This window comes from Prinia subflava, chromosome 7, assembly GCF_021018805.1.
Source record: "Prinia subflava isolate CZ2003 ecotype Zambia chromosome 7, Cam_Psub_1.2, whole genome shotgun sequence".
In the NCBI taxonomy this organism is placed as follows: Eukaryota; Metazoa; Chordata; class Aves; order Passeriformes; family Cisticolidae; genus Prinia; species Prinia subflava.
In genome coordinates this window covers 26,366,405-26,393,015 of record NC_086253.1, presented here as the reverse complement: position 1 = coordinate 26,393,015, position 26,611 = coordinate 26,366,405, and the positions used below count along the sequence as shown (strand labels likewise).

Below are 26,611 nucleotides of genomic sequence, written 5' to 3'. Positions count from 1 at the left end.
GGCAACAGCTGGTGACCCCGTCTGTGTGAGAAGACGTTTGGTGAGATCCTTCCTTTCCCTCCCTCCCTGTTGTGCGGTGGTTTTTTTTTAGACAAATTGCTTTGCGCTACACCGGTGCCAGTGTCTACTCCCGTGCTAGTATGCAGGAGTCCGAGGCGTTGGGGTTTTGGGTGGACTTGTTGGAGCGAAAACACGCTCGGGTTGTTGGTGGAGGGTTAAAAAATATAATTTCTGTATAAATTAACCACAAGGTTAAGTTGAGGTATGTGTGGGGGGAGGAAAGTAGAGAACGTACAACTGGAACATGACGCAGCTCAGCTCGGAACAAGCGTCAGCTTCTGCAAACAGCTCCATGCTATTGTAATGACCGAATCAAGTGTGACTGCAACTCAGGGGATGATTGAGAAGCATTGTTTTAACCAAATCAAGTGTGGATCAGGGTAGAAACGTAGGTATGATTTAAGATAGTAACTAAGGAATAGGATAATCAGTATCTAGGGGTGGGGGTTAGTTAACATGTGTATAATCTAAACTATAAAAATCACAAATCGACTCTGTATTCTTTGGACATCAGATTTGGGTGTATCATCACCCCTGTCCCGCGCGCTTGAATAAAGAACCGCATATGATCGCCTTCGTGTGGTTATATGTTTTCCTACGCTAACATTTTTGGCGACCCAGATGGGACCTTGTGGGCGCAGCCAGGACCCCGCGACCCGATCACGCTCCAGCCGGCACCGGGTGATTTCTCGGGGAGCCCATCGGAGCCGCGACCCTCGCCGCTCACAACGACCCCTGGTGAGAGGTAAGGTTCTTTATTCTCTGGTCTGGGGGCCTGCCATTAAGACGCAGCGAAAGCTACGCTTGGTTGGGCAAAAGGAATTCCTGGTGGTATTGCCTAGGCAGCCGTCCGTCAGACATCGCGAAAGCGTTGCAGGTTCGGCATCTGTGGTTTTTATGTATCTGTAATATGGAGAAACTAAAAGGGTTAAAAGAGGTTTTGGGCAGCAATAATGCCTCTATACCAAGTTCTTCTCCGTTGGGTTGTTTGTTGGCACATTGGAAAGAGGGGAACTTCGGTCAGGAATTACGAAAAGATAAGTTGATTGAATATTGTAATGTTCACTGGCCAAAATACGCTTTGCCTGAAAATCAGAGGTGGCCGAAAAACGGGTCTTTTGATGTGAAGGTTATTATGCAACTTAGATCGCTTTGTACACAAGATGGAAGGGTAGAACAATTACCATATATTGACTTATTTCTGTGCTTGCTTGAGAAACCGGTTTTGTGGCTTGACAAAATGAAAGCAATGAAGCTTGAGAATAATAAGTGTCTGGCTTGCGTCCAAAATAAGCATTGTATGGAACATGCAGTTTTAAGTGAAATTTTAGGGGAAAAAAGAGATGAACTGGAATCGGAATTATTGGTATCTCCCATGGCTCCCGGAACCACCACGGCCCCCTCAACACCAAGTTCTACCCCGCTCACCCTGACCCCACCTGATTCTCTTACACCCCCCTCGCTCGCGCCAGCACAACATGTTTCACCCCCACCTTTGTCTGCTGAAGGTAATTATCCTCCTCTGCCTGTGCCAGCCGCTCCTCCGCCTGCTCGGGTGCTTGCCCCTCCTCTGCCTGCCCAGGTGCCTGTCCCTCCTCCGCCTGCTCAGAGAACCCCCCCTTCTCCACATACACCTGCTCAAAGCTATCCTGCTCCCCCGCCCACACCCGCTGAAAGATTTATCCCCCCTCTAACACCAGCTCAAGGGTACCCTCCGCTCCCACCTACACCTCCTTCACCAGCTCCTGTCCCGTCTGCCCCCCTGTACCCCCCCCGCCAGATTCACCTGTCCAGGATGTGATTGTGAGGCGGAAGCAAAGGGGGAATGTGAAGAAGACAGATAGAATGGAAAGTAGTGACAGTGAAGCAGATGAACTAGACGCCCCAGTAGCTCACCGAACACGAGGAAAACTGGCCCTAGAGTAGCCTCAGGCAGGAAAGGGTATATTAAAATCAGGCAAACAAAAGAGAACGATTATTGCACCACTAAGGCAAGGGGTGGGAACTAATGGACCTGTCTTTGTAAAGGTACCCTTTTCACCTGCTGATTTAGTTATATGGAAACAATCAGCCGGAACGTATAGAGAAAACCCAGATAAGGTAGCTCGTGTGGTTAAGATGATAATGAAAACTCAGAACCCTGATTGGGAAGATATTCATGTCATATTAGACACTCTGATGGATGAGACAGAGAGAGATATGGTTCTTCGAGCAGCAAGAGAAAGAGCTAGAGAAGACATACGAAATGGTTTGGTGACAGGGACACTGGATTATAATTTTCCCACTGCAGACCCAGAGTGGGATGCTAATGACCCCTCTGGAGTGGATATGTTAAGGCTAAAGAGATATCAGGAGTGGATTTCAGTTGGTGTTCAACAGGCAATACCTAAGAGTATGAACTGGTCTAAGTTGTATGAAATTCGACAGGAAAAGAAAGAATCTCCCACAGCCTTTCTAGAAAGACTTAAGGAAACAGCTAGAAGATATACTGATCTTCAAGTAGACAGTGAGCAAGGAAGAACTCAGCTTGCCTTTATTTTTCTGGGTCAGGCACAGGAAGATATTAGGAAAAAGCTACAGAAACTGGAAGGTGAAGAGTTAAGAAACTTGGATAAACTCCTAGAGGTTGCCTGGAAAGTTTATAAAAACAGGGACAGAGAAATTGTCAAGAAACAGGGGCAAAGCCTTTTGGCAGTTTTACAGAGACAGGGGCGGGGACGTGGTAGAGGTGGTCGTGGCGTTAATAGAGGTGGCTTTGGCAGAGGTTCTGGTCATGATAGATTAGGTCTGAATCAGTGTGCATATTGTCGGATGGAGGGACACTGGAAAAGGGAGCGTCCAAACCGGTTTAGCCAGAATGGTCAGCCTCAGTTAGACAGTATGTTTAATCAAAGTAGTGAGCATCAGCTGGATGGTGTAGCCAGGGTCATGGTTTTACATGAGAGAGAGCCAGGATCAAGAGAGCCCATGGTGACTTTGCATTTAGAAGGAAAAGACGTAGATTTTCTCATTGACACGGGGGCCACACATTCTGTACTAAATTATCTTGAGGGGAAAATCGGGAACAAGTCAGCAGCAGTCATTGGAGCCACAGGGAAGGAGGAGGTACGGCCATTCTTGCAACCCCTAGAATTGAGCTTTGAAGATAAGATCTTGACCCATGAATTCTTATACATGCCAGACTGCCCAACTCCGCTCTTAAGGCGCGATCTACTGGCAGCACTGGAGGCAGTAATTACTTTTGAGAATGGTGAACTCGTAATGAAAATTCCGGAGTCTAAGACAGGAAAGATTTTGATGATAAAAAGAAAAACCAATTTCTAATATTCCTAAAGAAGCAGAAGATGCAGTAATTCCCTCTGTCTGGGAAACAGATGTACCTGGAAAATCTAAATTGGCACAACCGGTACATGTAGAGTTAAAAGAAGGAGCAAAGGCTGTACGAATCAAACAATACCCTATAAAACCAGAAGCACGACAGGGAATAGCAAAGACCATTGATAAATTTTTAAAATATCGAATTCTAGAGGAATGTAAATCGGAATACAACACCCCAATTTTCCCAGTGAAGAAACGCAATGGTGAGTATAGACTTGTACAGGATTTAAGAGGTATAAATGAAATAACAAAAGACATTCATCCAGTGGTTGCCAATCCCTATACATTGTTAGCATCCGTAAAAGAGATATATAAATGGTTTACTGTAATTGACTTAAAAGATGCTTTCTTCTGTATACCCCTTGACCAAGAAAGTAGGAAACTATTTGCCTTTGAGTGGGAACATCCAGAAAGTGGAAGAAAAACTCAGCTCACCTGGACTCGATTACCGATGGGGTACAAGGGGTCCCCCACTCTCTTTGGAAGTCAACTGGCAAAAGAACTGGAAATCTGGACCAGAGAAGGGCAAGTACCAAGAGACCAATATTTATTACTCCAGTATGTAGATGACATTTTGATTGCAACAGAGGAAGAAATGACCTGCATAAAGGTAACCATTGAGATCTTAAATTCATTAGGAATGGGAGGGTATAAGGTATCCAGAGAAAAAGCACAAATTGCCCAACAGACTGTGATTTACCTGGGATGTGAAATCTCACAAGGGCAGAGAAAACTGGGTACTAATCGTATTCAAGCTATCTGTGCTATTCCAGAGCCCCAGAATCTACACGAGCTGCGGATCTTCCTCGGAATGACAGGGTGGTGTCGTCTGTGGATCATGGACTATGGACTGATTGCAAAACCCTTGTACGAGGCTCAGAAGACGCAGCCGTTCACCTGGGGCAAACCACAGAAAGAGGCCTTCCAGATGTTAAAGGAAGCACTGACAACTGCTCCTGCTTTGGGGTTACCTGATCTGTCTAAAGACTTTCAGCTGTACGTGCATGAAAGGCAGCGACTGGCACTGGAAGTCCTGACCCAACGACTGGGAAGCTGGAAAAGGCCGGTGGGTTACTTTTCCAAACAACTCGACAACGTAAGTGCCGGATGGCCTTCATGTCTGCGGGCAGTGGCAGCTACCGTGCTGCTGATACAGGAAGCCAGGAAGCTCACAATGGGAAGACACATAGATGTCTATGTGCCACCCATGGTAACTACAGTCCTGGAACAAAAGGGGGGCCATTGGCTCTCTCCAAGCCGGATGATGAAGTTTCAGGTAACCCTGACTGAGCAGGATGATGTTGCACTAAAAACAACTAACCTCTTGAATACAGCTCTATTTCTAAGTGCAACAGCTGAGGAAGGTCCATTAGAGCATGACTGTCTAGAAGTCATCGAGCACACTTATTCAACAAGAACAGATCTGAAGGATGTCCCCCTGGAGCAACCAGAGTGGGAACTCTTTACAGATGGAAGCAGCTTCATGGAGAACGGAGCCAGATACGCGGGATATGCGGTAACTGCAATTGATGTAGTAATAGAGGCAAAATCACTACCACCTAACACGTCTGCACAAAGGGCAGAACTAATCGCATTAACCAGAGCTCTCAAGCTGAGTGAAGACAGTGAATATTTGGACTGACTCCAAATATGCCTTCGGAGTAGTGCATGTACATGGAGCTTTATGGAAAGAAAGAGGACTGCTGTCCTCCCAAGGGACAAATATTAAACATCAAGATGCAGTCCTACAGTTGATAGATGCAGTACAAAAACCTGAACAAGTAGCAATCATGCACTGCAAGGCACATCAATCAGGCAACTCCAAAATTTGTGAAGGAAATCGAAAAGCAGATTGGGCAGCCCGTCAGGTAGCGCGAGAGGTGCAGAAAACAATGGCGTTGATACCATCAAGACTTAATATCTCTCAATTTAATTTGCCTCCGAAGCCAAACTATACAATCGAAGATGACAGACTAGCACAACTGCTGAAGGCACAGAAGAACGCAGAAGGGTGGTATGTAACCGCACAAGGGCAAATAGTGGTACCTCCTTTGGTAATGAGAGAAATTTTACAGGTAAAACATAATGAGTGTCACTGGGGTGCAGAGGCGTTGGTAAAGTGGTTAAGACAATACCTAATCTCAGTACGGATGCAAACAATGGCCAAGTCAGTAATGTCTAAATGTGAAATCTGTCTGAAAAACAATCCCGTAGCTAGACGACAGGCACAGTTAGGCAGAATTCGGATAGGAATAGAACCAGGAGACTATTGGCAAGTGGATTTTGCAGAACTGCCAAAAACTCGGGGATACAAATACCTGTTAGTAGGGGTTGACACGTTTTCTGGATGGCCAGAAGCCCTTCCCTGTCGCACAAACCAAGCAAAGGAAACAGTTAAGTGGTTATTACAGGAGATCATTCCCAGGTTTGGGGTGCCCCTAGGGATATCATCAGACAGAGGCCCACACTTCATAGCCACGGTGGTACAAGGGGTAAGCAAGTTATTGGGAATATCTTGGGACCTCCACACACCATGGAGACCCCAGTCAAGTGGGCAAGTAGAAAGAATGAACCAGACACTGAAGAGGCAGATCAGTAAAATATGCCAGGAAGCCAAACTGCAGTGGCCACAGGCTTTGCCGATCGCATTGCTGAGGGTTCGGATAAAGCCTAGGAGTGGGATGTCAGTTAGTCCTTATGAAATATTGTATGGGAAACCATATGAATCTCCTAACCCAAATCCAAATGTTCATGTCACAGGGAAACAAGATGTGTATAATTATGTTCTGTCCCTCGGGAAAACTCTAGCTCGGCTTCGAAGTGTTCTCGTGTGGAACAGACCACTGGCCCTGGAGAATCCAGTCCACAATATCGAACCAGGAGATGAGGTATACATCAAAACCTGGAACGAAGAACCACTAAAAGAGAAGTGGACTGGTCCCCATCAGGTACTGCTAACCACCTTTACAGCAAAGTGGCTGGAGTGGAACCCTGGATACACTACACGCGTGTGAAGAAGGTCCCTCGTGGAGTCCAGTCGTGGGCTGTAGAAACTTTTGGACCAACAAAGCTGAGGCTGAAACGTCTGTAACTGTTCAAATGGTATTGGTAACTGTGCTCATGCTCTTCCTGTGGGTAATGTTAATTTCATGGATACTAATGTCACCAGTAGGGATTGCTGTTACTTTGGGATATGGAATACAGAAGGGTCAACTAACAACTCTTCATTCTAGAATGAAGAGAGAGATACAGGCAAAAACACAAGTAATAGAAATTTCTAATGAAATTCGGGCTGAGAATGTAATGATTGGATTGGTCAGAGACTTTGCCAAAATGCATAATACCAGCAGAATAACGGCCTGTCTGCCAATACCAAAGGCAGCAGGGGACCCAGTAAGCTGGGGAATAATAACGTCAAAATTACCTGAAATAGGAGGGAACAAAACAATTAACTGTAAACAAGTACCAGAGTCAAGGGTGGTGGTCAGAGAATACTGGAAGATAACAGAGAATTCCTATATGCAACCCATGAGAAAGTCAGAGTGCATTCTTAGTAATGGCAAATTGAGACAAATTATAGAGTGGTGGGTTAAGGACCAAGACCTTGCAAAATGGCAATGTTGGTTTCTACACTATCAAAAGATCAGGGACAACGCTACAGAAAGTGTTGTGGTGTGGAAATGTGAAGAGAAGGATTGGAAAGGACTGGAACCTTGGGACAGTGCATGGTCTGTGAGCATCCTCCAGAAATTCCAATATATGGAAAGCACACCCTGGTGCATTAAATAGAAAGGCTCTGAAAATGAGACAGATCCCACAGTGACGAATACTGATACTAGCAGTCAGAAAGAGGCAAATAAGGTAAGTTGGTGGGTATGTAAGAAAATTTATGATTGCACCTCTGATAATCTGGAAATGAAACAGTGGTCACCATTGGCAATAGCCTTACGAATTGGTTGTGCCTGCAGGAAAATTAAACACAAACAAGGCAAAATAGATTCTAAGATTATAGTAGGATGTAGCAGGAGTACAATTCGAAGTCCAGGACCATTTGTATGGGCAATGAGTGATGGCACATGGACAACACACTTGCCTATGGACGGGGAGGTAAGAGAAATCACCCTGGGCCTTCCCACTTTATGTCCAATTTGGAAGAAATCCCCATTTAACAGGAGCAGTGAATCCTTGCAAATAAAAGCAAAACGAGACGTCTCAGAAGACAAGAACCCAGATGACACTTGGAAGGAACCCTCTAGTGGAGTAAAGATTGGGTGGGCCCTAGAATCCTTGTTTGGTCCCATTGCAAATTATCGAAATAGAGAAATGCTATATAGACTCACAGGTCAGGTAGACAGATTAGCAAGAATCACACGAGAGGGATTTAGGGAACTCAATGTGCAATTACAGGCCACCACCAAAATGACCCTGCAAAATCGTTTGGCTTTAGATATGTTACTTTTGAAAGAACACGGAGTGTGTGGATATTTAAAGGGACAAATCGACCATTGCTGCATCCACATCCCAAATGTAACTGCAGATGTAGAACATGACATCAGTCAGTTAAAACAAATAGAGCATGAGGCACAAAAGGAACAAAAGGATTTAGCTACTAGCTGGTTGGGTAAAATCTTTGAAGGATTAGGATGGAATGTGAGTTCATGGATAAAGTCTATCCTTGAAAATCTGATAATTTTACTAATTATATTTTTAGTAATTTGGTTAGTTTACAGAATCCTGAAGAGAGAGATACAGAAAAAGGCATCTTGGAACAGGACCATAATGAAGGCATTGGCACGGAACCCAGCACCTTCAATCCGCAACAACATCCCGGACAAAGCCTATGACAACAGAGGATTTGAAGATGAACATCCAGTATGAACTCTGAAGCCTAATGGACTGTATTAAGTGAAAGCATTTACACTTAGTATATTAGAGGGAAAATACTTTCAAAGGGGGGAATGTTGGTGGAGGGTTAAAAAATATAATTTCTTTATAAATTAACCACAAGGTTAAGTTGAGGTATGTGTGGGGGGAGGAAAGTAGAGAACGTACAACTGGAACATGACGCAGCTCAGCTCGGAACAAGCGTCAGCTTCTGCAAACAGCTCCATGCTATTGTAATGACCGAATCAAGTGTGACTGCAACTCAGGGGATGATTGAGAAGCATTGTTTTAACCAAATCAAGTGTGGATCAGGGTAGAAGCGTAGGTATGATTTAAGATAGTAACTAAGGAATAGGATAATCAGTATCTAGGGGTGGGGGTTAGTTAACATGTGTATAATCTAAACTATAAAAATCACAAATCGACTCTGTATTCTTTGGACATCAGATTTGGGTGTATCATCACCCCTGTGTCCCGCGCGCTTGAATAAAGAACCGCATATGATCGCCTTCGTGTGGTTATATGTTTTCCTACGCTAACAGCGTGTCTCGGCAGGAGCTTCAGCGTTTGTACGAGTGGGGCAGAGGGCGTGGGTTCTTTCTCACGCCTGATGAGGCTCTCCGTCGGTAGGCGTGGTTCCTCCTGGGAGAGTGCCTCATGGAAGCGGTCGACACGGAATATGACGTGGAAGTAGCACGCCTTTTGGTGAAATGGAAGCTGTTTGTGGAGGCTGCGTTCAGGTCAGCCCCTCCCAGCTCGCAGAGCTCGCGGGCTGTTTCCCCCATCCCGAAATGGGGCGGGGAGCTGGGGGACGGCGAGGTCATTCTGTCAGACCCAGAAGTATTGTCTGAGGCCGGACTTCAGCTCCCAAGGGAGGAAATCTCAACCCCTCCCTCTCTGGTCGCTTCGCCGGGGGGTCTTTCTCCCCCAGGCTCCGGTGTGGGTCTCCGGGGGGCAGGGCGCGCCCCGGGCCCCTCCGAGCTGCTCGGGCAGCAGGGGGGCGGGGCCCGGGCGAGCCCGGGGCCGGTCCCGTCTGTGCCTGCGCCGGGGACGGTGGAGCCCCTCCTCCATGCCTTTCCGGCGCTGGAGGGGGACGGCGACCCGGGAGCGCGGCCCCCAGCGCTCTTTGACCAGGATTCAGTCACGGTGTGGTGTCCATGCTGTGGCACGCCCATTGCGTGCCCGGTGAAGCCGGCTGGAGCGGCACAGCCCGCTCCAGCGTCCGGGCTCGCCCCGGGGGGTGCTGCGCTGGCCACTTCTCCGCCCGCCCCGCCTGCTAAGGGCGCGCGGGGCGTGGACGCCCCCGGAGGCGGGGCCCCGGTCGGTTTTTCGCTGGACCCCGCCCCGGCGGGCGGGCGCACAGCCCCGCTCCGCGCAGGGACGGCTGTGCCTGCTGTGGGTGTCCGCCCTGCCGCTGGGACCCTTCTGGGGGCGGTCCCAGGCCCTCCTCTGCCCACGCCAGCTGTGGCAACGGCCGGCTCCGCCGGGTTGCCGGCGGCAGGTGGGACAGCCCCGGCGGCGGCTGAGCTGCTGCTGCCGTCTCCGCCCGAAACGATCCCGGGCGGTCAGGCTTTGCCGGGATGCGTGCGTGCCGCGGATCCTTTTGAGCGGTCCCCGGCGGCCGGTGCCGCGGCGCTGCAGGCGGGCTCCAGCCACGCGGGGGCTGGGGCGGCCCCGGCGTCAGCGGCTGAGCCCGGTCCCCCTCCCTTTCCCGCTGCGAGCGCTGCGCCGGCTGCGGACGCCGGGGTGTTTAAATTCAGCGCCAGCGGGGACACGGCCGGGATGCGGCCGGTCTTTGATAGGAGTAAAGGGCCCCGCACTGTTGGTTCTTCCTCCACAGCCTGGTGGACACTCCCCCCCTGTCAGGTGGCAGTACGCCCGAGAGACTGCGAGCGGTTTTGGGGGGAAGTGAGAGCTAAGTCCGAACGAGTGGGTGATTGTGCTGGTGCGCAAGACTCATTGGGGATTGAAGATGTGTACTCCAGCCCTGTTGGTATTGCTGCTGATGCTGCTGCTGGACCTGCAGCGTCGGGTGTTCAGCCAGTACCTAGCCGAGTGCCTGCTTCTAACCCTGTGGGACCCACAGGGCAGGATGTGGCAGGTTCTGCTGCTTCATCCGGGGGTCTTCAGGCCTTCCCTGTCCTTCAGGGTGTTACTCATAACACCCATCAACCCTTGGCTTGGCAGGCCTTGGCAGAGCTGCGTGATGCAGTCAGGAAGTATGGTCTGGGGTCGGCGGAGGTGATGCAGATCCTCCGGTTTTTCAACGCAAATCTTTTAATACCATTTGACATACGGACCATAGCTCGGACCCTCTTTCCACCAGTTGAGTATGACTGCTTTGAGGACATGTGGACTCAGCTGGCGGCCAGAGCAGTGCAACAGAACGCGACACTGGATCCGGCCGATCCTAGGCGTGCAGTTAATACTGATATGCTACTGGGAACAGGCAATTATGCCAGGGCCGATGGGCAAGTTGGTTTTCAGCCCTTGGTCCAGGAGCAGTGCCAGGAAATAGGCATGGCAGCCCTGGTCCAGACAATACAGATGACTGCGCCACTAGAGTCCTTTGCAAACATTGTCCAGGGAGCTGATGAGCCTTTTCTCCGCTTTGCGGGAAGGCTGACTGCTGCTGTTGAAAGGCAGGTGAGTGATCCTGTGGCTAGGAACATCGTGCTTCGGTCGCTTGCTTGAAGCAACTGCAATGCTGTGTGCAGGGGGATCATTGAAGCGCTTCCTGGGGATCCACCGGTGTCACGGATGGTTCAGGCCTGTGCGAGGGTGACCCCTCCCAGCCACAAGATGGCTGCTGTGGCTGCAGCCATGCAGCCGACTGCGGCTGCTGCTGCACAGCCCGCTTGAATCACTCCCCACGGTGTGCAGCGGCAGCAAAGGGGTGTTTGGGCCAGGAGGAAACAGGGCAGAAAGGCGCAGAAGCCTACGGCTGTCTTGTTCCTTTGTGCACGATGTGGAAGGCCGAATCACGCTGCGGACACGTGTAAGGCAACAGTGCACGTGAGTGGTCATTCGTTGATCGGTTCAGGAAACGCGACACGGAGCGCGAAGGTGAGGCGCGTGCCGACACAAATGCCTCAGCCTCAGCCCGAACCAATGGAGATCTGCTCGGCAGGCTTGCAGCCAGCACCCGCGGTTCAGCAGGAGTTGATGTCTGCACAGCCGAGTCTGTCGTAATTGGTTCGGACAAAATACACAAGGTTCCCCTGGATGCCTTTGGTCTGTTGGGTGATGGCATGAGTGCCTTCCTGATGGGGAGGTCCAGTGCCACCATTCAGGGTATCATTGTGCACCTGGGGCTGATCGATGCCGATTTTTCCGGGCAGATTCATGCGATGGTCTCCACACCTACCCCCCCTCTGACTATCCCAAAAGGCACACGAATTGCTCAACTTGTTCCTTTTAAGTCTTCTGTTTCCAGGACGGAGGACCGGTCACGAGGTGACGGTGGTTTCGGCTCTACTGGGCCACCTCAAGTGCACTGGACTGTTGCCCTGACCAAAGACCGTCCTGAGATGGTGTGTACTGTGTCCATGGCTGGTGCAACGCCGCCGGAGATTCAACTTCCCGCCCTCCTGGACCCCGGGGCCGATGTTACGATTCTCTCCCTGGCGGCTTGGCCCCCACAGTGGCCTTTGAGCCTGGTGCAGACACCTGTGACGGGCATAGGAGGAACGACACAAAGCTACGTGAGCCAGAATCCCGTTATCGTTACCAACCCGGAGGGACAGACGGCCATGGTTTGGCCTCATGTTATGAACACTCCTAGGAACCTCTGGGGGAGGGATGTTTTGGCCGCGTGGGGGGTGCGACTCAGCACGGATTTTTAATGGGGGCCACTGTGATGAAGGGCGCAGAGTGTCCTACGCCTCCTTTACGGTGGCTGGTGGACAAACCCATCTGGGAGAATCAGTGGCCCCTCTCTCATGACAAGCTAGTCGCCCTTCGTGAACTTGTTCAGGAGCAGTTGGACCAGGGGCATCTGGAGCCATCTACCAGTCCCTGGAAGACTCCTGTATTTTGCATTAAGAAGAAGTCTGGGAAATGGAGGTTGCTACAAGACCTCCGAAAAATCAATGCCGTGATGGAAGGCATGGGGACATTGCAGGCGGGCATGCCATCGCCTACCATGCTTCCCGCGGACTGGCCGGTCCTCATTGTGGATCTGAAGGATTGTTTTTTTACGATCCCTCTGCATCCCAATGACAGACAAAAATTTGCATTCACGGTACCTGCAATAAATAATGCTGAACCGGCACAGAGATATCAATGGAAGTTTCTGCCTCAAGGAATGCGAAATTCACCGGTATTATGCCAGCGGTACGTGGCCCATGCCTTGTCTGGAGTCCGCAAGCAGTTTCCTGATGCTCACGTCTATCATTATATGGACGACATTTTGGTGGCTGCGCCCACCCAGGATGAGCTGCTGAGGATACAGCCTCAGTTGTTGAATGCTCTGCATTCACATGGACTGCAGGTGGCTCCAGAAAAGGTACAACAGCAACCTCCCTGGAAATATTTGGGTGTCAAAATTCTGGAACGGACTATCCGTCACCAGGAGGTGCAGTTTGTGCAATCGGTAAAGACACTGAATGATGCTCAGAAGCTGGTAGGTGTCATCACTTGGTTACGTCCTTACCTGGGACTGACCACCGCACAACTGTCTCCCTTGTTTGAATTGTTGAAAGGGGACACTGATTTGAAGTCACCTCGTGAATTGACCCCTGAGGCACAAAAAGTGCTGGAGGAGGTGCAGCAAGCTGTTTCAGCCCGCCAGGTGTACCGTATTGAACCTTCCATTGATGTCACTGTGTTCATCACCACTCCTGATTTACATCCTACAGGTATCATTGGCCAATGGAACGATGATTGGACTGATCCTCTGCACATCTTGGAATGGGTCTTCCTGCCTCATCAGCCGCACAAGACGGCAACTGCGTTGTTTGAATTGATTGTGCACTTGATAATCAAGTGCCGGCAACGCTGTTTGCAATTGATGGGTGCAGATCCCTCAAGAATCATACTCCCGGTTCAGAGGGAGGAATTTGATTGGAGCTATGTGAACAACGTTTCGCTGCAAAGTGCTCTAGAGGGTTTTTCAGGGCAGATCACTTATCATCTGCCCAGCCACAAGCTACTGCAAGTGGCAAAAAATACTCGAATTTCATTACGACCCAAAACCAGCCAAGAGCCAGTGCAAGGACCCACTGTCTTCACTGACGGTTCAGGGAAAACAGGAAAAGCCATTGTTACCTGGAAGGATGGATCTGAGTGGCAGGTTTTGGAAGGCCATGAGGACGGGTCAGCCCAACTAGTTGAACTAAGGGCTGCCGTCATGGCATTCGAAAAATTTTCCCAGACACCCTTCAATTTGATCACGGATTCCGCCTACGTTGCCGACATCGCACAGCGATTGGGTTATTCAGTTTTGAAGGAGGTCAGTAATCCTGCCTTGTTTCATTTACTGAAGGCCCTGTGGTGTGCAATTCAGTCCAGGGTTCATCCCTATTATGTTCTGCATGTACGAAGCCACACTAATTTGCCAGGGTTTGTTGCGGAAGGTAACGCAAGGGCTGACAAGTTGGCTAACCCAGCATGGGTAGCTCCTCAGCCTGACACACTTGCGCAGGCCAAGGCATCGCATGGGTTTTTCCACCAAAATGCGCGTACGCTGCAGAAGCAGTTCCAACTGACGGCCACTGAGGCTCGTGAGATTGTCGAGTCATGCGACGACTGTCACGCTCTTGGTGCGCCATTGCCAGCAGGGGTTAACCCCAGGGGCCTTAAGGCCTTGGAGCTTTGGCAGACTGATGTCACCCAGGTCGCCGAGTTTGGCCGGCTCAAGTATGTGCATGTCACGGTGGACACATTCTCCTCTGCAATGTGGGCTTCGGCTCACACTGGAGAGAAAGCCCACGATGTCATTGCCCACTGGAGGCAGGCCTTTGCCATTCTTGGCATACCTTCTGCGGTGAAAACCGACAATGGTCCTGCTTATGCCTCTCAACAGGTACGGCAGTTCCTACAGTTGTGGGGTGTGTCACACAACTTTGGCATCCCTCATTCTCCAACGGGACAAGCAATCGTAGAACGCGCTCATGGGACACTCAAGCGTGTTCTTCAGAAACAAAAGCAGGGGATGCAGGGCGAAACCCCGCACAGTCGGTTGGCAAAGGCTTTGTACACCATCAACCACCTCACAGTGCCGCAGAACTCAAATAACCCTGTGATTTTGAATCATCACCTCTCGTTGCAGGCTTCGGACGACGCACATCAGCCTCGAGCAAAGGTTCGGGTCCGCAACTTAGTCACCAAGCAGTGGGAAGGTCCCTATGACCTGATAGCTATGGGGCGTGGGTATGCGTGTGTGTCCACAGATACTGGGGCACGTTGGGTACCCTCAAAGTGTGTCCGTCCTGACCTGCGACCGCAGAGGCAGAATTCGGCTAACAGGCGAGGTGGAGGCCGTGATCAACTTGAAGGTCACCAAGTGGATGAATCCTCAAGTGATGACTCAGATGCTGATGATGCAAGTGGTCACTCTGATGATTCCTCCACAGAAAATGGTTGAATTTGTATATATGCCTTTTGTAAATTTGTTCATTTTTCTTTTTTCTGTTTTTCTTTTTGTAAAGTTAAAAGGGGTGAGATGTTGCCCTGGTTTTTCTGAGATTTTTTAAAGCCTTCTACTTGCTTGTAAGATGGAGTCAGTTCTTTAGCTACTGTTGCAATATTAAGGGTCAGTCTTTCACTTTCTCACGCTTTGGAACATAAACAACCTTTCTTGTTTTTGTTCACTGTCCTTTGCTTACATATTTCCAGCCTGAAAACAATGTTGGTTGACAGCTGGCATGGCCAGTGGGGTGAAGGGGTAGTAACCCCAAGAGCCAATGTGCTTCCAGACCCACAAAATTATAAAAGGAAAGAAATAAACAGGCTGGCTCTCTTTTTCTCGGTGGGGAGCAGCTTTCACTGAAGACCTCTGCCTCTGTGTGGTTGATTATTGCGTTCCGGGCAACACCCATCATGTATTTTCAACAACATTTCCTGGAGATTACTTGGAAAGTACCATTTTATACTTTCGCATATAGACTATCAAATGTATTTGAAAGCAGTTCAAGCAAAACCAGCCACCTTCTGTGAAGAAACGTTTGTTATTTCAGGTTAAACAAAGACATTTTATGAGGAATTAGAATGATGAGAACAAAATAGATCTTCCCCCACTCAGACAGCAGTTCCTACTTTGAACCTCAGTCAAGTCCTCAACTTCGGAAAGGATTAGTGTTCAGAGGGCTGGCTAAATAAGCAATCCACCCACAGTCTCAGGGCTCCTCAAAGGCAGACCGGTGGCTAAAGGAATTATTCTAGTAAATCGGTGTGCTCTTCTCCCCTGCAGACACCTTATCCGGGCACAGCAGCACTGTGCCGTGGGTTTCCAGGCTGTGCAGGAGATGCACCGAGCAGATGCTACCGCGGGTGCTGGGACAGAGACCACCCTCGGGCCCTGCCTTGAGCAGGGAGCACAGCTCCGGCTCCGCAACACCTGCACAAACACTTGGCCAGGAGCAGCAATAGATTCTAGGCTGATCCAAGAGACAAAAGCATTCCAGCACTAGAGGAAAAAAAGAACCCTAAGAAGAGCACTCAGATGTGAGCACTGTTTACTCATTCCGGAGAGGAGCTGTTCATCGGAGACATGCCTGCACGTACGGTGCGCCCGAGACCCTGCCGGGACTGCCCTGCTACGGCCGGTCCCGGCTGAGCCCCCCTGGTGCCCTCAACCGCGGCCCCTCGCCCCCAGCCCCGTCGGGCGGACCGCCTTCACCTACCCAGGACACTCTCCGAGAGCACGGCCTTCCACAGAGGCAACATCGCCCGCGGCGATGCCCGGCTCGGCGGGGCTGCGTCCCTCTCACCGGGAGCCGAGTCCCGAGTGCCTGGGAGGGCGCGGCGCTGCCGCCCGTCCCGTCCCACCTCACGGAGCCGCGTCCCCGCGGCGGGGGCGGGCAGCCCGCACGGCCGCACCGTGCTCTCCGTGCCCCTCACAGCCCGCACGGCCGCACCGTGCTCTCCGTGCCCCTCACAGCCCGCATGGCCGGACCGCGCTCTCCGTGCCCCTCACAGCCCGCACGGACGCACCGCGCTCTCCGTGCCTCTCACAGCCCGCACGGCCGCACCGTGCTCTCCGTGGCCCTCACAGCCCGCACGGCCGCACCGTGCTCTCCGTGCCCCTCACAGCCCGCATAACCGGACCGCGCTCTCCGTGCCCCTCACAGCCCGCACGGCCGCACCGCGCTCTCCGTGCCCCTCACAGCCCGCACGGCCGCACCGTGCTCTCCGTGCCCCTCACAGCCCGCATGGCCGGACCGCGCTCTCCGTGCCCCTCACAGCCCGCACGGCCGCACCGCGCTCTCCGTGCCCCTCACAGCCCGCACGGCCGGACCGCGCTCTCCGTGCCCCTCACAGCCCGCATAACCGGACCCTGCTCTCCGCGCCCCTCACAGCCTGCATAACCGGACCGCGCTCTCCGTGCCCCTCACAGCCCCGCCGCGCTACACGCCGGGAGATCTCGCCACGCCACTCAGGTGTCGGCAAAGGAGCATCTGTCCCCTGAGCAGTCACACCAGCAAGGAAAATAAATGCAAAAGGTTGTCATAGCACAAGCTGGCGGGGAAAAGAGGAGCTAACCCACTTGGCAGCTTGTGCAAACACACGGTTGACTATGAGAGGTTCGGGGATGTCCGAGTTAGTACTGTGCTCACCTTTGTGGAACGGGTGTTGTTTTATAGCAGAGTAAGGACTTCTGATAAACAATGCTGTCTACAAAAAGCACCAAAAGAAGCATTTCGTTTGCTGAGATTCCTGAGTAACTACGTTTGTTAATTCTAGAAGAAGTAATGAGTTAAATTGACCTAGACGTGATCACAGCTACCAAGTTCTGGCAATAAGCAAAATCTCAATTTTAGAATTTTTTGAGGGGCATGAAAAGTAAGATTGTAAGTATAAGCTAAGAACTAAGAAGTCCTTTTGCTGTTGGAATATATCATCATCTTAAGTTTTATTAATCTTCATACAGCATCCTACAGAACTGCCATCTGTATTTTCTCATTTGTGTTAAAACTACTGTCCCATTCTAAGTAAACTTTATGGTATGTGAAACTCTAAATCCATAGGAGTAAACTATAAACACCTAACATCTATATGACCTATTATTAGCAATAAAGTCTGGTCTAGACATTTGAGAGGGCATGGTACTAAACTAAATTTTGCCCTCAAAGTCTCAAAGTCAAGTGATTCCTTTACACTTCAGTATGATGGGGTTTGGCTATTACAAAAACTCTGTTGAATTCTGGCTGCTATTTGAAAATGTGTTTTAAAAATCTGAAATGTGTTTTAAATGTCCACAAAAGAATTAAAGTATTTTGATGGAAAAGTTGACCTCCCTAGGGAAGGAAGAATGAGACTCGTAGATCTAATGAGCTTCTGTGTTTTCTTCAAGTTCCATATCATTAAAAGCATCTTTCTTTTTCATCATTAAAGAAAAGTCATACCAGAATAGTCACCAAGCTCACTTATCACTGGATATCAGGATTACGTGAGGGATGACACCATTTCATCTTGCTGTGGTGTGATGCAAATGGAAGACGATATCTTTGGCCAGAATAAACCCAGAACACAGCTGAAGGCGGAGCCCTGGTAGATCGGGGGCTAGAATGACGTGCGTCCACACCAATATGGTTCCAAGCACGTAATCCCTTTTATTCCGCGAGATGTCGGGTTTTATACAGAGTGAATAGTTTACAGTTAGCAGGTGCACTGTGACAGGCAGTGGACATACAAAAGTATGTAAACTATTGCAGTTTAAGGTAGCCACCATGTCTTTCCAGTAACTATTCCATGCTAGCAGCACCACTACCTTAACACATTTCCAGTAACAGATAAGGTTATTTGTGCTGTGTATGTGGAACGTACTGAGGCCTGCTAGACCAGGCCTGAGGCCTGGTCTGAGGCCTGGTTTGAGGCCCAGTTTTGCGGATAGTTCTACTTTATGATATAAGCTATCCTCCTACACATCCCCCCTTTTTTTCTTTAGAGCTATCCAAACTGGGTCTGTGACACGGTTGGCTGCTTCTACATATACTGCTATAAGCAAAGCACTACTTGAGTTACCCAAGAAAAACCCAAAGATCTTAGCTGCTAAAAGCAAAAAGATGAGAGCACACTATATTCAGTCCTTGCTCTTCATTCATACGCAGGTTCTAAATTAAAGTCTCAAAAATATTCGCTGTTTCTTCTTCTTCTGCGCTGCCTGATGACGTATCACAGCTGAAGACTTCTCTGTTGTCACTGGGCGGCCAGGGTTACTTCTGTCAACGCAGCTGCAATGCTGCATCTGTGTTGCTGTCTCCTTGATTCTACAGCTCACAGAAAAGAGACTAAAACAGACCTGGTATGTGAATTAGCATTTTCAAAGGCAAGGAATAGAATAGAAGGTTTTGCATACTAATGAAAGAGGAAATGTGATTATCAAATCATTTCTGCTATCACCCCAGAGACTGCACACTGCTGAAACGCTTTTCTTTAGTAAACCTTGACATCTTTCCCCGGGTAAAGATGACAATCTTCACTCCAAGCTGATTCAGCTGTCATTCTGATCGGATCAAATTGTCAAGTTAAGATAGCTTGCATATTATTTTTTTGGAGCAGAAACCTCTGGGCTTCGTTAACAAACACCATCCGTCCAAGTTAGAGTTAGAGTTTGGCCAGAACTCAAACCTTAAATTGGAGTGATGTTTTTAGCATATCTTTTAAAGACAATCTCTAACAACAATAAACATAGAATGCCTAAAATACAACCAACTGTCATAATATCATTACATAAAAGAGACACTTAAAATTTAAGATGAAAAATTGGTCAGATCACTCGGGAACTCGTCCTGTCTGGAACTTTTCTCGAAAACAGTTGAGTACCAATTGGAGCAATCACAGGATCAACACCTGATGGAAAAATCATCAATGTTGCTTCAGGTATCTCTCTCCAAGACCTTCTGAAAAACACTTAAAGATTTAACAAACTGAACTGCAATGTCTCGACTCACACAAGAGGTACCAAAACAAGCCCAAAATCTCATTTCAAGCGAAATGTGTAACACAGTTAAAAGAATCAAACGAAGCTTCAAAAGGACATGCTAAAACATTGCATAAAACATACAAGATTGATTACAAAAGAGACAAACTATATACTTAACATGACACTTAAGAAAAAATTCTGACTTGCACTTAACAATACAACCATATCTGTTAACAACATTTATGAAATATTTAGATGGCTAAAAAGATAAATAGAATCATTTAAAATGACAAATACTTGTTAGAAAACCCTATAGACAAATAACACAACATAAAAACTAGAACATCAACTTACAAATGCTACTAATTTATATACTTAACATGTCATCGAATTATATTTTAAAACTCTTATCTTTTAAAACTCTCATACACTAGGACAACTCACAACTAACAATACAATCAAGGATCTAACAATTTGCATCGTTTTAAATCTTCTTTATCAATGTTCTGTTATTATCATTTCAGTTAAACCTGTTTCTTCCCTCTTTCTCGCTCTTTTTTTTTCTTTTTTTTTTCTTTTTTTTTTTTTTTTTTTTTTTTTTCCAAGCACAGTTATAATGTCAAACTTGTTTTCACTGGGCAAAACTGTTTATTTACTCATTGCCCTAAGACCTTTCTCAAAAATTTCTTGGCTCCACTGCTACTGCTGGCAGGATTATCAGTGAATTTCTGCTGCCCTGGCATCCTCCTGCCCAGGAAGTTTGCTGGCTCTGCTAACTGCCTCTTGAATGTCGGGTAGTTCAAAATGCTGTGAATCATGTTTCCAAAAGCTCTTATGTGTGCTGACAAACGACAAACATGGACTTTACAAGTACAATTTCAGCCTGTAGATTACTTAGCTGTTTCAGGAAACATTATTCTCAACTCACTGGCTGTGGTCGAAGCTGGGAAGATTTGCTCTTTGGAGAACCTGGGAGAAGGTCACTCAGCTTGAGAGAACTTGTGCCACATGACTTTGCTCAGCAGAAGACTGGGCCGTCATGGCTCTGAATTCAAGTTACCTCTATTATAACTTATCTTGATCCTCTCAAAATTCACACTGACTGAAAAGTCTCACTGGCTAAAGCCCCTTACCCTTGTCCCATTCTGTCAGGCATGGGGACATCACGGCTCTCAACTCTCTCCCTAGTGCCATCACTGAACCAAACATACCACCACAGTCCTCAGGCTCTGAAACTCATCCCCTGAGGCACACTACTGTGCGTTCCCATAGCTGCAGCACAGGACATGCTCTCCTGGGACTAAGCCAGCACAAACTCCTTGAGAAATGACCTACTGGTCACTGCCTCAACCTGCCAAGGAGGGGTCATAAAAACAGATTCTCTCAGGCCATTCACTCCCCAACCTCAGGAGTGACAAAGCAGTGAAAGCTAATGTGCAAGACAGCCTTCCCTCATCTCTCTCCCCCAGCACAGAAGACCAAACCCAAGAACAGTAGCACAGCCTCTCTGCACAAACAGATGTGCCAGGGGCTGGCTTCAGCCAGCTGCACCCACCTCTCTAGGCAGGACAACAACGCTGAGAGTTCTGAGATGAGGCTTTGTTCAGCTCTGAGCCATTCTCAAAAACAACTACTAGAAAACCTAGCAGTAAAGCAAGGGACCGCTCCAGCTGGAGATGTCAGCTAGAGCCTTCTCAACACCACTTACTCAAATGTAGCTAGCAGGGCACTAATAACTATTTTCATGTAATTTTAAATCTAGTTTCCTTTTTCTCTCTCTTTTTTTTTTTTCCTTTTTTTTTCTTTTTTTTTTTCCTTAACTAAACTTTACAAGTTAAACAACTATACCTTTTACAAATTATAAAGCACTCTTTAAATCAACTAACTCTTAAATCTAACATAAGTAAGTCTCAACAAAAATCTACAACTCTCATTAACCTTATAAACTCTATATGTGTGGTAACTCACTAAAAATTCATTACTAATTAAACTCCTTAACACTTAAATATAGGCTTAAACTTGACTTAAACTTATCAGGGCCCGGATCTTAAAAACAAACCTTAAAACTATATGTTTAACAATAATTACCTTAAACTCAAATTAAATCACACATAAATCAATTTTAACAACATCAAAATGTAGAAACAACTCATCCTTACACAGAGTTAATAACTCTAGCTAAAAACTCATTTCTATTCCATTTTTTGCTTTATCTTTTTCATGATAGGATGTATCTTTTTCACATTGTATTTCTCACACAGTGATGGATTCTTTCACAATAGAGGGACAGATGACTATTTTTCCTTCTTTTTCTGGTGTTTTCTTGCAATGTCCACTTGTTGCATGTTTTCACTATCTCTGTTTAACAATCCTGAAAGCTTCCTGGGTAATAGCACGACATAGGGTTGAGTTACGATGCTTGCTTATCTTCAAAGATGATACTGACAGCCTCTGCACTCAGCGAAGGGGGGGCTGTAAGGGCTTGTGTCAGCTCCTTTTCCTGTGAGGAGGAATCTAACACCGCTTCCAGCACCGCCCTGAGATCCGCCTCCTTGCTGCATCACTTGTGCCCTCCTTGTTCCGCCTTCGGCCCCGCCTGCCTTCTCATCTTTCGCACCGCCTCCCGGGTCTGGCAGCTGAGCCACTTCCTGGTTGTTTTCATTCCGCCCAAGAGCTGGAGAGAGAATTTCCTGCCCTCTCCCTGCACAGCCGGTCAGAGACGAACAAAGGGAGGGGCAAAGCGGAGCTGCATTCTCACTCTCGGAATGCGTGGAATGCATGGAATCTCCACTGAAGCATCTGGCTACCTTAGATTTTTCCTGTTGTTCCTTTATCTTGGAGAGGGAAGCAGAGGGACAGGGAATCTGTTTTTCTCCGGCTAAAATTACGGCTTTGCTCTTTACTGCGAATGTTTGCAAGGTATTTATTGCTTCTTCCCAAATTACACTTAACTCTGAACGTCTCTTTGCTCTTTTTGCTGGTAAAACTACAACGTCCCATAGCAATCTGCCTTTCTCTTTCCGTCCTGCTTCTCTGCAAAGAAATGATGGCCGCTTTCGCTTTCGTTCTTCCTGAACCCATAGGGTTACCCGATTTATATCAGAGTCTTTGATATTTTCGTCTCTTTTCGAGACAATGGACGCTAAAAGCTGCATGACAGCCAAAAGGTACCGGTCCATAATTGAATCCCTCTGCGTCTGCCACTCTTACCTTCTCTCTGCTGACAGTAGGTGGCACTGTAGCCTTTCTAACCAATCCAATCAACAGACGCTCCCCGATCTGCCCCGAGTATTCAGGACTGTGGTCCGCAAGCGACACACACACACGTCCTAAATCAAGCGAGGTCTTTAACATTTAAGTCTTGCTTACAGCATCTAAGCTCAGCGACGGCTAATATGTCTCACAGCATTGAAGCCTGGTGGACGGTAAATAAGTCTCGCTTACAGCATCTAAGCCTGGCGGACAATATCTGAGTCTTGAACAGACAGCGTCTAAGCCGTATTGACCAGGCTCTGTCCCAAGTTCAGGCGCCATATGAAGGCGGAGCCCTGGTAGATCGGGGGCTAGAATGACGTGCGTCCACACCAATATGGTTCCAAGCACGTAATCCCTTTTATTCCGCGAGATGTCGGGTTTTATACAGAGTGAATAGTTTACAGTTAGCAGGTGCACTGTGATAGGCAGTGGACATACAGAAGTATGTAAACTATTGCAGTTTAAGGTAGCCACCGTGTCTTTCCAGTAACTATTCCATGCTAGCAGCACCACTACCTTAACACATTTCCAGTAACAGATAAGGTTATTTGTGCTGCGTATGTGGAACGTACTGAGGCCTGCTAGACCAGGCCTGAGGCCTGGTCTGAGGCCTGGTTTGAGGCCCAGTTTTGCGGATAGCTCTACTTTATGATATAAGCTATCCTCCTACACACAGCTCCTTTTGGAGCTGCGTAGCGGGAGCGTGAGGCTCACAGTATGTATTCAGCCAATAAATATTTGAAAAAATTTTGCAACACTTTTTGTAATTACAGTATCTTGCTTCATGGTTCAGAGGTGGACTTCCAGTAAAACTAGACATGACTGGAATTGTGAACCTGATATACTTGTGTGGCTTCCATTAAAGTCGTAATGCAATGAAAATAATGCAAATCCTGACAAATTTAGCAATTGCATTCTGGGCACTATCTCTGAGCTTATCAGTAACTATGAAGTTTGGCTTCACATGTCACAAAGTTACATACTAGTGCTCTTCATAAGGCTGATACATGTATGAGCATCAGAGCAAAAGAGGAGAGAGTTTTCAGGTGTAATATCTTAAATACAAAAGTCAATGCCTGCAAGGTGCTTAGTTACACATATATGTGTAGCAATACCTTTCACTGTATTTTTTCTATTCCTGGAGTGCCACAGGTGTACCTGACAAAAAATAAAGGAAAAACATTTGATCTTTATAGGAATACAATGATGTAAAACCAGTAAAGTCAAGAAAACACTACAGTAGGAGTTTCCACTCACAAAACAAGAAGCACTTTCATTCTAGAATAGTGTTTAAGACACTCCTACTCTTAGGCAGACATAAAAAATTACCTGTATTTAACAGCCCCATAATTACACTGGTTGACAGGGGTAAATTTCTAAAACTAGTGACTGTAAAAAACAATACTTTATTTGGGTTCAAACAAACATGTTTTGAAACCCAAGTAAACATACGGCATTTAAAAGAACTTTCAGACCCCTGTGAATAGTTGTCCTTGCATGTTGCCTGAGATGCCTGAATGGGCATGATGAAGAAGCAGAAGAAAGTGCCAGGGAAATGGGGAAAAAAAGCATGAAAGTATGAGCACAGATTAGGATTAAAAATGAAGCTCTGGAAAAAAGCAGGAGTGGATGAGTTTACAGTTTGCCACCTGTCACAGCCTCAGCAGAAGCAGGAACACATGCAGCTCTCTGCAAGCACTTTAGTGGGTTCTTCACACTGAGAAGAGGGAATCCTATATCTTGAACATTTCATAATTACCAACTATTCACTTCTAAAATATAGCCCAGACCAAGTATAAAATAGAAGTGCATCCAAGAACCAGCCAAGATACAGAAAACGTACATGATTCCTTGCAAGTAGTGAGGAGAATTTAATATTTTACTCAGAAGTATGTTGACTGTTTCCTGCTGTGACTTTTCATGTCTTTTTGTTCACCTTTAACTCCTACTCCCATCAGCATGAGAGCAATGCCCTGTCATTTAATTCTTACTTCATTTTCCATGCTCTATTATGGTTACAAAGCAAAGGAGTGGAGTTTTGTTTCTCAGGGAATTTTTAATCAATTAACTGGGTTTGATTCTGTAACAGACAAATAAACCACGTTTATCATAAGTGGTGATATTTCCTCCTCCTGGCACACACTGCAAACACACGTGGAGTGTTTCTGTTCAATATGCACACCAGAAAGGCTTTGCTTTGGTGAACGTGGTGAACCTCAGGGCCCTGGCAACCCTTCAGTTTTCTAAGAGGTTCTTCAGTCAAGCAGCCAGAGCAGGCAAACTTTCCCTGAGTTTGTGAAATCTCAGTCCTTGATCTCCTTCTACTCTGACAACAGATAATTCCTCAGCCAAACATTCAATTCCACATGGATTGTTTTATTTTTGGTATCACTCGGGGGTTTTTTTCTTTGATGTGTAAAGTTGATTTTGTTCTGGGAACGGTAAGAATCTCTTTTGAATTGTATTTACTCTTCCAAATCACTCACATTCACTGGTTTCTGTCTATTACCTTCTCTCCATTTTTATAAATTGAAGAACTTTCAGGTAAACCTTGGAAAGAAAGAGTGTTTGAAGAACATATTCAATTGTGATAATCAACTTTATATTTAAAGTTACAATTAAAAAGAAGCTTAAACTGATTTTTAATAGGCACTTGTGCACAGAAAGGTGCAAGAATCCAAACAGTCCTATCTCTAGGCAATCACTGTCCCCAGGCACACATATGCCCCATGAGAAAATTGTCATTCCATGCTCTTTCATTTTATGTTCTGTTTTAGCTGCATCAGTTAAGAAGTTACTGGTTATTAAGTACTCACTCCACATGGGATTCTCTTGTGTAATGCATTTTTCAGAACAGCACGTAGCCAGTATCTATTAAATAGTTTTCATGTATGTTTTCAAGAATACCTTTTAGATCCCAGGAGGTATTAGATACACTTTCAAGACTTGTTTTGGACAGCACCCTTGCCTAGCCTCCATGTGAAACGCACATTTTCCAGCAGCAAAGTTTAATCCTCTGCTTTCGCAGGCAAGAGTGGGAGAATAGTCTGGTGAAAGGGGCTTCAAGTAGCCAAGACTCATGGAAGCTGAAAGCTTTTTTTGGACTTAAGAAAATTAACTTCTATTTATGTTTCTTATGAAACTGAGATGTCAAGGTCCTGCAAAAGGAGGAAGTTTAATGATGATCTCACAGGCTATTCATTTCATGATAAGCACTGAAGTGTCATATCACCATTTAGGATACTCCACTGAAAACTATTGTCTTGCTGTGAAAAAAACAAAGCAAAACAAAATAGAAACGGAGACCTTTTTTATTAAAATAAAATGCAAAGTAAGACTTTTTGTTTGTTTGTTTGTTTTTGTTTTTTATTCCTAAAGAAAGGGATTACATTTCTCATTTCAGGTAAAGTGGAGCATTTTTTTTCAATATTCCTAGAACAGCCCCTCCCACACCCAACTGACATTTCCAGGATAACTTTTCCTTGCAAAATTATTTTTGCTTGATGAAAGTGACTTTCTTATTTGATTAATTCTTGTTAATACTAAAATTTATTTATTTACTTACATAAACATTGTAGCATTAAAATCAAAGTAGATAAGCAACGCTTTTCATTCCAGAATGGTCAAAGTAGAATTTGTTGTTTCTTTTTTTAAAAAAACAAGCTTTGATTTCCAGAAAAAATATTTTCAATTTGTAGGACATACCCTGTGTGTTGTTTGCTGGGCTCCTCACTATAAGAAAGACAAGAAGTTGCTGGAGAAGGTCCAGTGGAGGCCACAAAGATGATAGAGGTCTGGAGCATCTCTCTTGAGGAGAGATTGCAGGAGCTGGGCCTGTTGAGAAGAGAGGTTTGGAGAGAAGGGAAGGGAAGGGGAGGAGAGGAGAGGAGACTGGGAGGGGGGGCTCATAAGTGCATATAAATATCTCAAAGGTAGGTGTCAGAGGGC

The 26,611-nt window shown here is 47.0% G+C and overlaps 1 protein-coding gene across 1 annotated transcript in view; it reads right to left on the bottom strand.

The window, feature by feature from the left end:
• The window catches only part of CWH43 (cell wall biogenesis 43 C-terminal homolog), a 42,679-nt gene extending 26,237 nt beyond the window's left edge, over positions 1-16,442 (bottom strand). The window contains 1 exon segment of the mRNA XM_063401914.1: positions 16,167-16,442. Coding sequence (XP_063257984.1) covers positions 16,167-16,209 — 43 coding nt within the window. The 5' untranslated portion in view covers positions 16,210-16,442.
• Positions 16,443-26,611: the final 10,169 nt, after the last annotated feature.